Source organism: Schistocerca nitens, chromosome 4 (assembly GCF_023898315.1).
Source record: "Schistocerca nitens isolate TAMUIC-IGC-003100 chromosome 4, iqSchNite1.1, whole genome shotgun sequence".
Classification (NCBI taxonomy): domain Eukaryota; kingdom Metazoa; phylum Arthropoda; class Insecta; order Orthoptera; family Acrididae; genus Schistocerca; species Schistocerca nitens.
The window spans coordinates 57,382,457-57,396,907 of NC_064617.1; the positions used below are offsets into that span (position 1 = coordinate 57,382,457).

The 14,451-nt window shown below is 38.9% G+C and overlaps 1 protein-coding gene across 1 annotated transcript in view; it reads right to left on the reverse strand.

Moving 5' to 3' along the window:
• LOC126253008 (uncharacterized) overlaps window positions 1-14,222 on the reverse strand; it is a 45,754-nt gene extending 31,532 nt beyond the window's left edge. Inside the window, exon 1 of the mRNA XM_049954061.1 lies at window positions 14,069-14,222. Coding sequence (XP_049810018.1) covers window positions 14,069-14,153 — 85 coding nt within the window. The 5' untranslated portion in view covers window positions 14,154-14,222. The remainder of the gene's footprint in view (window positions 1-14,068) is intronic.
• Between the last annotated feature and the right edge of the window lie 229 nt (window positions 14,223-14,451).

The window sequence follows — 14,451 nt, forward strand, 5'->3', positions numbered from 1 at the left end:
CATTACTCAAGAAATACTGTACGTAGGAGGACAAATCAGAAAGTCTTTGTCCCTATTCTTTTAACCAAATTACAGCTGTAAACCTACAGTTAACATATTCATTCCCAGAGGTTGATCTTTCTTGGACTGGAGCCGTCCTATCTGCTGGTAGCTCCACAGCATGATGCTGCTTCCAGTTGTTGAAGATGTTGGTTGTGCTCCACAAACCCATGGTACACTCACAGAAAAGTGTGATTCATTTTCTGTGGAACAAGGGACAAACACCCTTTGAAATCCACAGGGAAATGCAGCCCATATATGGGGAAAAGTGTCTGACTTTGGGAAGTGTGAGGTGGTAGTGTCGTGAGTTCACAAAAGGCCACAAAGACTAGTGTGACAATGAGCATTCATGTGTCACTGACTGATGACAACATTTCCCATATGAATGCAACAGTGAAAGCAGATCGGCATGTGTACCTGAAGGTCATTTCCTAGAATGTTGGCATTTCATTTGGGAGCGTCTACAACATTGTTATTGAGCTTTAGGGCACCAGAAGATTTCATGTTGGTGGGTGCCTAATCAGTTGGATGACATGATGAAAAGCAAACAAATGATTGCTTCATTGAATCTTCTGCAGTGGTATGCCAAGGAAGGTGCCAGTTCCCTTGACTGCACTGTTACTGATGATGAAATGTAGATACAGCATTTCACGCCAGATTCAAAGCAGTAGAGCATACCGTGGAATCAGCTAAGTTCATCTGTGACAAAAAAGGAAAGCCTGTTCACTGCCATCTGTTGGGAAAGTGATATTAAGAGTATTGTGGGATCACCACGGACTGCTCCTGCTAGATTGTATGCCATTAAGTACAACCATCAATGCCAATAGTAATTGTTGCTCACTGTCACAGCTGTGAATTGCCATCAGGAAGAAGCACCGAGGGATTCTTGATATGAGTGACATGTTTGTCTTCAGTGACAGTGTGAGACCACAGGTGGCAATCAGAACTGCCAACAAAGTCTGGTCATTTGACTGGGAGAGTCTGGTCCATCCATCATACAGTATGGACCTTGCCCCTAGTGACCTAGTGATTTCCACACTTTCATTCCACTGAAGACATTTCTGACATGACAGCAGTTCAAACGATGAAGTCAGGACAGTAGTCCAGTGGTGGTTCCACAGTCAGCCAGATGAATTCTACTGCACACGCATCACACATTTAGTGCTGGATTGAGACAAACATCTGAAATGGTGTGGGACTATATGGAAAAGTAGTGTAAGATACATAGAACAGTACATATGAGGGCTACCCAGAAAGTAACAGAAATTTTGGTCTATCGCGGAGGTGGGCGGGCTACAGCCACCATCTTAGTGCCATAACATTCCTACATCCAGCGGTGGTAGCATTTGGTCTGTATCTCTGCTACTTTGCTTCCTGTGACACATTAAAATGTAGAAGATGCCGCCACTCCTGACATTCCTGAGGTGCGTTCTGTGATAAGGTTTTTGTTGGGAAAAAGCTGCAAACTAATTGAAACTTATCATGACCTTTGTGATGTGTATGGAAAAGGAATAATGAGTGAAAGCCAGGTGAGGCAAGGGTGCATTGATTTTAAAAATGGCTAGACCAATGTTCATGATGAGTATAGCAGTGGTAGGCCTAGTCTTGTGACTGACAGACTAGTGATGAAAATCAATGACAAAATTAGTGAAAATTGTCACTTCACGATAACAGAACTTTCGCAACATTTTCCTCACAGAGTGCATGAAATTGTGATGGAGAAGTTTGCTTATGACAAATTTTGTGCTAGGTGGGTTTCCAAAATCCAGTCACAGAAAGTAGATTTCTAGAGAGATGGTATTGGAAAGTTTGTACCACTGTAAGAGAAGAGCCTCAATTTGAAGGGCAATTATGAAGAAAATTAGCTTAAGAGTGTATCTTTAAAATATATATAACAAAATTTGATTTTTCTGTATTGTTATTTTTTTATTTCAAAATGTCCATTATTTTCTGGATAGCCCACACATATTTGTAATTACCTGTTGTACCTTACTTTAGCTAATAAAAAATAGGGGGAAAGACTTTTCCATTTGCCCTTGTATATAGTTACGCACATTTAAACCATATTCCATGTTGTATGTATACATTCAAACTATTTGTTTTATGGAAGAAAACCTGTTTATTGAAAAATAATTGCGTCACTCTTAAAGATTAGCCAAAAAAGATATGTTACGTATCTAGACAAATGTTCGTCTTGGAAAATTACCTGTTACGATCAATAGCAAGTATACAACACAACAGTGACATACACTATACAACAGAGTATGTTACACAACAAAAGAATATTACATGTCTGTATTTTAACTATGTGTAGATCCACAAATGTTACTCATGCACATATTTGTTTGATGGCTTCATGTAATCCAGCCAAGTGAGTACTTTTTTTATCTCTTCTACAGCAAGCAATATTAGTGTTTGCACTTAACGGCTTCTAATCTGTATGTATGTTGTTGTACATTAACCTGAAAATGCAGTTCATTATTGCACAATCAGTTGTAACTTGAAGTCACAATAAATGAGGTTTATACCAGTGGACTCTACAGTTTTATAGAAGATTTTACCACAAATTTTTTAGAATATCTTTTAACTATGTTTCTCATGCGTTTTTAAAAGATATTTACTCTGAACAACCCCCACATAATTAATACTGTCCCTGGATATACATAAAAACTAAATAAATGGACATGACAGAAAGTGCAAAGTGGCAAATTAGGGAGGCCTAGAAGAGAAATGGAAAGTGGTAAAAGTATGCATGAATACAGGAAAGATACATGCTGCATACTGTAAAGATACAGGTCGCACATGCGATATTAAAGAATTTTTTTGGAGAAATGAGAAGCATCTCTATAAACATTATCAGTTGCTCATTGATGGGCCAGTTATAAGCAAAGAATGAAAGGTTGAAAGGTGGAAAGAATATGTAGAAAGGCTACAAACCTGAAGACAATATTAAGGAAAGGGAAGAAGAAGTGGATGAAAGTGTGATGGGGAATATGATAAAGCAAGAATAATTTGACAGAGCACTGAAAGACATAAGTCAAAATGATGAATGTGAATTACATGACATTCCCTCAGAATTACTATGAACCTTGGAAGAACTTACGATGAAAAAAACTGTTCCACCCAGTATGTACAACATATAGGACAGGTGAAATATCCCTGGACTTCCTCCCAATACCAAGGAAGGTGGGCACTGACAAGTGTGAGCAACTGAGGATTATGGAACCATCAGTTTCCGAATAACAGTTGCAAGATACTAACAAAAAATACCTACAGGCAGATGAATGCTGCCAGAAGCAGTCTTGGGGAAAAACAGTTCAGGGTTTAGAGAAAATCAGGAGCATGCAAAGCAATATAACACTATTATTTATTTTATAAAATAGGTTGAAAAAAGGCATATACCCATCTTTACAGCATCTGTAATTTAGAGAAAGGTTTTCAAAATGTTGCTTTGAGGTTTGTTGATGGCATTCTATCAGACACAGTAAAGGACTTGGGAGATCTGTTGAATGGAAAGGACAGTGTATTGAAAAGGGCATGGGAGATCAATTGAATGGAAAGGGCAGTGTCTTGTAAAGAGATTATAACATGCATATCAACAAACATAAAACTAGGGCAATGGGATGTAGACAAATTAATCAATTTCACTAGCAATTAACTAAAAGTAGCAGATGGGTTTTGCTATTTGAGGAGCAAAATGGTCAAAATAAAGATAATATAAAATTCACGCTGGCAACAGCACAAAACGTGTTTTTGAAACAGAGCAATTTGTTAACACAATGTATAAACTGAAGTGCTAGAATGAGTTTCCACAAAATGCATGAAAGCGAAATGTGGGTGATACACAGTACACACAAGAACAAAACATAAACTTTGGAAATACAATATCACAGAAGAATCCTGAAATTACTTGGGTAGATACACAAACTAATGAAGAGGTACCACTTCAAATTGGGAAGAGCTTCATGACACCATTTGACTGAAAGAAGACTGAAGATGGAACACATCCTGAGACATCAAGAAATAGTTATGTTAGTAATTCAGGTAAGTGTGGAAGGGGTGGGGAGGGGTAAAAACTGTAGAGAGACTTCCTGGCTTTACAATAATAAGCATGTTCAAGAGGATGTAGGTTGCAGTAATTATGCAGAGATGAAGGAGCTTGCAAAGTATAGAGTAATATGGAGAGCTGCATCAAAACAAGTTTTTGAAGTGGAAACCACAGCAACATCATGAGTTCCGTCTATCAGATGATAAGTCCAGGATGAAAAGCACCTGCAGCATATGGCACCACATGTTTAGTGTAGCCCAGCTTATTTCCTGGCTATGTATAGGATCATTTACACCATAGGACTACAGCCCTAACACTGGTACCATAGGCCATTGCTGATTGGCAGAAGGCACTAGGCCTGATACACGGTACAGTGAGTTCTTGTGTGCCCTGTACTGCAGTATGAGGGCATCACACCCCCTACTGACATTTTGTTGACATCATAAGAAGGGCACCACATACAATGACTGCCACTTGTGCCCCATTGCCAGCTTCTTGGAGCAACTCACATTCACATCACTCACAAGTGTCCAAGTGCTGCTGTGGGACGTCAAAAGTGTGCACATTGCAGCTGTATGATGTTATTTTGTGCAAATAATGTAAGGAATTCAGATAGGAAGGAAATATCATTGTGTGCAGCCCATTTGTTCATTCATTCATTCACACATCATGTTCCGTCAATCACATCATGAAACAGAGCCTTCCAAGATGTAGAACAAGTCAAGTAATACATTAACAGGCAGAAGCTACCGCTGCTGGCTACTTCTGTAAAATGTATCAACAACAAATTATGACTAGCATTAATCTATTCAGACTGATAATTGTGATAATTACTTCTAGATTACTTTATTTATGATGTGTTTAGTATTTAAATTGGCGAAGTGACAAAACTTACAAAAATGAGTCAAAGTTACCTATTTAAAGTAAAAGTATATCACTACTAGGTGTAATGAGAACATGATTTAAACTCCATCATGTCTTTGTGTTACAGACCATTGAACTAGTGATCTTGTAAGAGAATGGGCCAAGTCTTGCAGGCAGTGAATTCACAGGTGGCTGATCAAGGAATGGGCAACAATATTCATGTCACAGCATTTTCATTTGGTATCTTGTGTTGTTATATTATACAACAATGTGACCATATCAGGAGGCAAAATAATTCCTTATACTGTATATTGTTTGAAGTCTTAATATTTCATTTGTACATTGTAAGCTAAATGGGGGCAGATTGAAGACTTAAAACAACAATATTTCTCAGTTTATGTAAACACTATCATAATAGTGATTCTTTTAGCATAATTTGCAGCCCATTTGCATGCCCCACACCATTACAGAGCCTCCACCAGCTTGAACAGTCCCCCGCTGACATGCAAGGTCTATGGATTCACAAGGTTGTGTCCATACCCGTACACATCCATCTGCTCAATACAATTTGAAATGAGACTCATCTGACAACATGTTTCCAGTCATCAACAGTCCAGTGTCGGTGTTGATAGACCCAGGTGAGGCATAAAGCTTCATGTCATGCAGTTATCAATGGTACACGAGTGGGCCTTCAGCTCCAAAAGCCCATATCAATGATGTGTTGTAGAATGGTTTGACACTGACACATGTTGGCCTGGCATTGAAATCTGCAGCAGTCTGCAAAAGAGTTGCATTTCTGTCACATTGAATGATCCTCTACAGCCATCGTTGGTCCTGTTCTTGTAGGAACTTTTTCTGGTAGTAGCAATGTCGGAGATTTGATGTTTTACCAGATTCCTGATATTCATGGTACACTCATGAAATGGTCATTCAGGAAAATCTTCACTTCATCGCTACCTTGGAGATGCTATGTCCCACTGCTCGTGCACCGACTATAACACCTTGTTCAAACTCACTTAAATCTTGATAACCTGCCTTTGTAGCAGCAACAACTGATTTAACAACTGTGGCAGACACTAGTTGTCTTATATAGGTGCTGCTGACCACAGCGCCTTATTCTGCCTGTTTACATATCTCTGTATTTGAATATGCATGCCTATACCAGTTTCTTTGGCACTTCTGTGTATATAGTAATCTAGAATTATCTGAGTGAGTAGATCAGCAGTAATCATAACATGTTGTTAGTATACTTTGCAGCAAGAGAATGCACTGACTGCTTTAGCATTTTACTGTATAATTTGACTCTACAGGAGCTCCCTCATGCTGGGATTTATGGAAAGTGACGTCTGAATGAATGAAAAAACTGCTGCATAAAAATAATAAATAGTTATCATTCATCACCAACAGAATTTATCACTACTAACTTAACAGAACCCCAAGAGCCATGGATCTGCCGCAGTGAGGTGGCTTGTGTGGCTCAACAATGCAGACAACGCTACCGTACCTGCTACCACATCAGAAGGTTATCTGTGGTGAGGTCGCATCTCAACCTATGGTTCCTGAGCAGGGGCAGCAGCCTCTTTAGTACTTGCAAGTAGCACAATCTGAATGACTGACTGATCTGGGCTTGTAACATTAACCTACTAACTAAAAGAACTACAGTCATATTTCCTAATGAAATACAGTTCTACTGCATGGTTTAATTATGTTGTCATCCTCTTGCATAAAATAGTCCCCCATTTGGATCTTCTGGCAAGATCTAGACAAGAGTTGTCATCAGGAAAAATAAATCAGGGGTTCTATGGGTCAGGGTGTGGCTGTCAGATATCTTTATCATATTATAGAATTTAAAAAGAGAAAAGGATACAGTAAAGATAGATACAGTGGTAATTAGTGAAGTGTGATGGTAGGAAGAATAGGGTTTCAGGTCAGGTGAGCACAGGATTATCAACATAAAATCAAATAAGGGTAATGCAATAGTAGACCCAGGTCTAATGATGAATAAGAAAACAGCAGTACAAGCAAGTCACTATGACCAGCACAGTGAATGTATTATAGCCATCAAGACAGACACAAAACCAACACCTACAACAGTAGCACAAGTTACATGCCTACTAGCTCCATAGATCAAACAATTTAATCACTGCTAATACAGGATGTCTGTAAATGAATGTTGCAGTTTTAAAAATTAACAATAAATCAATTTATCACTTCATATGGGCTAAACTTACAGCATAAGCAACAGTACAAATTTTGTTTTTCTGCCCACTGTTCACTTGCCATTCTTATTGCACTGGTGTAGCATCTGTTTCCAAGATGGCATCACAACAGGAAAAGGCTTTCTGTGAGCTCTGTTTTGAGGTGTCCAGATCTATGGTTACAGTGCAGTGTGAGTTTTGTGCAGAGTTTACGAAAGACCCACCACACAAGAATAACATAGATAAGTGGTTCCAACAGTTGGTGGAAACCAGGTGCCTTTGTATGGGGAACAGTCCTGGCTGAATCCTTGTGTCTGACACAAATGCTGAAAGACAGCTCATGGTGTTTCACCGATGTCCTCGCAAGTCACTAAGTAAAGCAAGGAGGGAATTGGTTATGATTTGTAAAAAGACTCATCTCTTGCAATGAAGCCCCTTTCCATGTAAGTGACAAGGTGAACACACACAATATCCGTATCTAGGGATGTGAGAAACCTCATACACTGATAAAGCATCAATCTGACTGTCCAAAAGTAAACATTTTCTGTGTGGTGTCACACAAGAAAGTTTATGGGTAATTCATTTCTAGAGATGTTAGAAACCTGATTGCTACCCCAACCAAACAACAGTTAAAATGATTACATTTTGACACTGGACAGTTCTCCATCCCATTTTCACAGATGTACGAGAGCTTCTCAATTGTATTCTTCACCAAAGCTGAATAGGATATGCTGCAAAAACAGACTACAGCCTTTTCCTCTGGTCACCTCATTCACCAGATTTAATACCCTGCAATTTCTTTTTACAGGGATTTGTGAATACTGGTTTTGTGTACTGCAATGCCTGTTTCCCTTGAGGAAGTGTGTGATCAGATAAAGCGTGACTACAGACTGCCACAGAGGACATGCTACACCGATTATGGGAAGAATTTGATTACTGTGTAGATGTTTATTGTGTGACCAAGGCTGCACATAATGAAGGATTGTGATTAATGCAACAAAAACTCAGACATTTGCTGCTGCTTATGCTGTCAGGTTTGCCAGTAAAAGGTAATAAACTGATTCAGTATTAATTTTTAAAACCACACTATTCATTTATAAATGCCCTGTACTTGATTGAAGAAACAACACAAAGGAGAGCTGTAGATTCTGAAATGTTTTAGATTGATTATATAATGGTGAGACAGAGATTTCAAAATCAAATTTTAAACTGTACAATATTTCCCAACGTTTGAAGACAATATAATGAAAACTGCAGAGTAAGTTGATGAAGATGATATGGAACATATCTATAGCTACAGTCATAGTCTGCAAACCACTATACAGTGCATGTTGGAGGGTAACTTGTACCACTGCCAGTCATTCCCTTCCCTGTTCCACCTGCAAATGTAGAGACTGGAAAACACTTGCCTATATGCCTCCATATGAGACCCAATTTCTCTTAGCTTGTCTTTGGAGACCTTATGCAAAATGTATGTTGACAGAAGAAGAACTGTTCTGCAGTGAGTTCCAAATGCAGGTGTTCTAAATTTTTATAATAGTCTTTTCCAAAAAGAATGTTGTGTTCTCTCTAGGGATTCCCAATTGAATTCACAAAGCATCTCGGTAACACTTGCAGGTGATAACAAATATAGCAGCATGCCTCTGAATAGCTATGATGTTTTCCTTTCATCTGATCTGGTGGGGATTGTAAACTTTCATGTAGTACTAAAGAATGGGTTGCACTAGCGTTCTTTATGCAGTCTCCTTCATAGATCGGCTACAGTTTCGTAAAATTCTCCCAATAAACCAAATGCAGTAAATGAAGCAGGCAAAAAGGAATACAAACGTCTCAAAAATGAGATCGACAGGAAGTGCAAAATGGCTAAGCAGGGATGGCTAGAGGACAAATGTAAGGATGTAGAGGCTTGTCTCACTAGGGGTAAGATAGATACTGCCTACAGGAAAATTAAAGAGACCTTTGGAGAGAAGAGAACCACTTGTATGAATATCAAGAGCTCAGATGGCAACCCAGTTCTAAGCAAAGAAGGGAAGGCAGAAAGGTGGAAGGAGTATATAGAGGGTTTATACAAGGGCGATGTACTTGAGGACAATATTATGGAAATGGAAGAGGATGTAGATGAAGATGAAATGGGAGATAAGATACTGTGTGAAGAGTTTGACAGAGCACTGAAAGACCTGAGTCGAAACAAGGCCCCGGGAGTAGACAACATTCCATTAGAGCTACTGATGGCCTTGGGAGAGCCAGTCATGACAAAACTCTACCATCTGGTGACCAAGATGTATGAGACAGGCAAAATGCCCTCAGACTTCAAGAAGAATATAATAATTCCAATACCAAAGAAAGCAGGTGTTGACAGATGTGAAAATTACCGAACTATCAGTTTAATAAGTCACAGCTGCAAAATACTAACGCGAATTCTTTACAGACGAATGGAAAAACTGGTAGAAGCGGACCTCGGGAAAGATCAGTTTGGATTCCGTAGAAATGTTGGAACACGTGAGGCAATACTAACCTTTCGACTTATCTTAGAAGAAAGATTAAGAAAAGGCAAATCTACGTTTCTAGCATTTGTAGACTTAGAGAAAGCTTTTGACAACGTTAACTGGAATACTCTCTTTCAAGTTCTGAAGGCGGCAGGGGTAAAATACAGGGAGCGAAAGGCTATTTACAATTTGTACAGAAACCAGATGGCAGTTATAAGAGTCGAGGGGCATGAAAGGGAAGCAGTGGTTGGGAAAGGAGTGAGTCAGGGTTGTAGCCTCTCCCCGATGTTATTCAATCTGTATATTGAGCAAGCAGTAAAGGAAACAAAAGAAAAATTCAGAGTAGGTATTAAAATTCATGGAGAACAAGTAAAAACTTTGAGGTTCGCCGATGACATTGTAATTCTGTCAGAGACAGCAAAGGACTTGGAAGAGCAGTTGAACGGAATGGACAGTGTCTTGAAAGGAGGATATAAGATGAGCATCAACAAAAGCAAAACGAGGATAATGGAATGTAGTCAAATTAAATCGGGTGATGCTGAGGGAATTAGATTAGGAAATGAGACACTTAAAGTAGTAAAGGAGTTTTGCTATTTAGGGAGTAAAATAACTGATGATGGTCGAAGTAGAGAGGATATAAAATGTAGACTGGCAATGGCAAGGAAATCGTTTCTGAAGAAGAGAAATTTGTTAACATCGAGTATAGATTTAAGTGTCAGGAAGTCGTTTCTGAAAGTATTTGTATGGAGTGTAGCCATGTATGGAAGTGAAACATGGACGATAACCAGTTTGGACAAGAAGAGAATAGAAGCTTTTGAAATGTGGTGCTACAGAAGAATGCTGAAGATAAGGTGGGTAGATCACATAACTAATGAGGAGGTATTGAATAGGATTGGGGAGAAGAGAAGTTTGTGGCACAACTTGACTAGAAGAAGGGATCGGTTGGTAGGACATGTTTTGAGGCATCAAGGGATCACAAATTTAGCATTGGAGGGCAGCATGGAGGGTAAAAATCGTAGAGGGAGACCAAGAGATCAATACACTAAGCAGATTCAGAAGGGTGTAGGTTGCAGTAGGTACTGGGAGATGAAGGAGCTTGTCCAGGATAGAGTAGCATGGAGAGCTGCATCAAACCAGTCTCAGGACTGAAGACCACAACAACAACAACAAACCAAAGTTGCCTCTTCACCTTCCCTATTACTGACCTTATGTTCTTGTTCCATTTCTTATCACTTTGCTATGTTATGTCTAGGTATTTAATCTACATAACTGTGTCAAACAGCAACCACTAATACTGTTTCCAAACATTGCAGGAACATCTCTCCTACTCATTTGCTTTAACTTATGTTTTTCTACATTTTGAGCAATTTTCTATTCATCACATCAAATAGAAATTCTGTCTAATTCACCTAATGTTGACACTTTTGCTTACACTACAGAATCATCAGCACAAGTCACAGATTGCTGCTCATGCTATCCCTCAGATCATTTACATATATAGAAAACAAGAGTGGTGCTGCCACACATCCCTGGGGCACTTCTGATGAAAACCTTGTCTCTGATGAACATACACCATCCAGAATAATGTACTGGGCTCTATTACTTCAGAAGTGTTTGCGCCACTCACACAGCTGGGAATTTGTTCCATATGCTAGGACGTTTGTTAACAGTCTGCAATGAGGCACTGAGTCAAATGCTTTCTGGTTATCTAGGAATATGGAATCAGCCTGTTGCCCTTCACCTGTGGTGTGAGAGAAGGGCAAGCTGAGTTCATACAACTGATGCTTTCTAAATTAATTCTGATTTATGGACAAAAGCTTTTCTGCCTAAAGGAAAATTTTTGTATTTGAACTTCAAATATGTCCAAGAATACTGCAGCACACCAATGTTAAGGATACTGGTCCATAATATTGCAGCTCTGTTCTTTGGCCTCCTTATATAAAAGAGTCAATGGCACTTTAATCCAGTGAGACAGGATATCAGCCTATTTCCGATATTACACAACTGGTATAATGAGCAAGCTGTGAAGGGAACCAAGAAGAAAGTCTGAAAAGGGTTTAAAAGTTCAGAGAGGTGAAACAAAACTTTGAGATTTGCTAATGACATTGTAATTCAGACAGGATAATTGCTTGAAAAGACGGTATAAGGTGACTACCAACAAAAGTAAAACTAGGGTAATGTGATGTAATAAAATCAGATAAATGGATTCTGAGGAAATTTGATTAGGAAATGGGATTATGAAACTATTAGGTGTGTTTTGTTATTTCGACAGCAAAATAACTTATGGTGACTAAAGTAGATAGAATAAAAATATGGAAGTGAAATGTGAACAGTAAACACCATGGTCAAGGTGAGTTGTGTTTGCATGAGTATGTGTTTGTATATTGTCTACTTCTGACTATTCCAGTCATTTGAGAGTTCACTTTCTGACAGTCTTTTTGTTGTGCCTGTCTGTGACTCAGCATCTCCACTATATGGTGAGTAGCAACTATCGTTTTCATAATATTGTTACACTTCGTCCTGGATTTTTCATTGGAGAACAGAATCTTTAGAAATGTGATGCTATAGAAGAATGCTGAGGATAAGACGGGTAGCTTGGCTAATTAATAAAGAAGGATGAATGAAGTTGGGAAGAAATGAAATTTTTGACTAAAGATACTGATCGGTGGGCAGGACATGTCATGCAGCATTGACGAATAAAAAAATTGGTAATGGAGGGAAGTATTGGGAGGAAAAATTGGAAGAGGGGTCCAAGATTTGACTATAATAACCAGAATCCAAGTGGTGAGTCACAACAGTTATGCTGAGATTAAGATGCCTGTACAGGATAGAACAGCATGGAACGTTGCATCACACCAACCTTCAAAATGAAGACCAGAACAACAACACAACTTAACTGAAAAGCAATGCAAATATATAACAAAATGTAAAGAGGGGTTATATTAATGACAGAGAGCACCCAATCAAGGAAACAGAAAATATTGTCTGTAATGAATGTTGAATACTGGAAGGGCAACAAATGAATGAAGACTGATGAATGGTAGTATCTATAACGAAAAAAATAAACTTTCACAAATACAAAACTGATATAGCAATCGACATAATTTTCTGTTAGTGCAAAATCCTACAGTTTTATCACTGACTGCTCAATAAGTTCTCCTTCCTTAAAACAGTTTCTTCTTGCATTCTGAGAGTAAAAGTCATATTTGTAAAATTATTTCTGTGTAGAATCAATGCCGACTCGTGACTACATTGGTATGCATTTAATCAAGATCAGTGACAAACATAAGACTTTCACACTACAATAGGAAGCACAAATTCAAAAGTCCCTAATTCCACTGCTTGTTCTCTACAGCAAAGAAAGCTGTTTCCACTATGTAATGTCAGTTTCCTATGACAATGTGATGTGCTCATCTAGCATATACCACACTTTTATCATGTAAAATGTATGAGCCAGTAGTTCTTAAAATTATGTTTGACATTTTGAGAATTGCAGCTTCAAATTAATTAATAGAGATGAAGAACTAGAATTAGATACTGCTTAGACAACATTTACAATAGCTGCCATTTATTTTCTGTCTCATATGCAAATAGATAAAAGTTTGATGCCAAAAAGTTAGTGATTGAAAACGAATTTACCAGTATAGCACTCAATCCAAAACAAAACAAACTCAGAAAATTTTGTTTAAAATTTACTTGCTGGTATACTTAATTCATTTGTTATATGCAGAATATAACAAGCAGAAACCCCAAATAGTTACTATATGTTACACCTGTAATTACAGCAGACGTAATTTGAAGTTAATTGTTCAGTAACAATTGTTACATCAAAAAATTGTGTATTTTCCGAGGATATTTCTTCCTTCAATTTACTTTCTGTAGATGTATATTCGCAAACTGCTTCTCAAAAAACATCTGTTAGATGGAGCTTTTGAAATCTTAATGTCATTAACGCAAATACGAATAACTGAGGTATTTTCCAGGCAACTCCTCCTCATCTTTCATCTTATGCCTATTTTTAGTTGGGGATTGAATCGTTTTATTCCAGACCTGACTTTTGATACCAGCGGCAGAAAGGAGTTTCCACGCAGAAAAAAAAGGTTGTAAGATCATCTTGAATCACAATGTGCTCAGCTTCTTTCCTTGTTGCTAACACGGTTGTCGAGCGTTAAGGGATATGTGTCCGACATCACCACTACTCTCAGGGAGTTTACTCTCGCTTTTTATTCAAGACCACAGGCAAATAATTCACGTCACCCACTGGTGTCACTTTACTTCTTAACTGTCTGTTAACAGTGTGCAGCACGAGTGTTCCATCCGCGCAGAAAATCTTATTCCTTTCCCATATTTGTCGTCTTCTGTTGTGCTCCTATTTCAAAGGTACGGCCCAGCTAGAATCTAAGTAACACATGGTATCGTGCTTTTGGCCTTACCTTCGCAGGAATCGGATAATAAGAGGAGGCCGATAAATACAAGAAGAATACACTCCGTTGCCCCTACCCGGTAGCAGATTTTCATAATGGGAACTATGACATATAACGCAGGCGGCTAATGTAGCAGCAGCTGCAGTCACCCACTTTCCGACACTGCATACCTGCGGAAGAGGCGTGCTCGCCGAAGGATTTCTCCTCCCCACCCCCACTCACCGGGTCCCGTTATCCCTCGCAACTTGTCCTTCTCGAAGGCCAGTGACTAAGTCGCTAGCCAGCAGCCAGCGCCGACTACGGCGAAAGAGGGCAGCGCATCGCAAGTCGCACGGCTTTGTGCTTTCGAGAAGAGTTAAGTGAGTGAAAGTTAGCGTCTAACGTCACGTTGA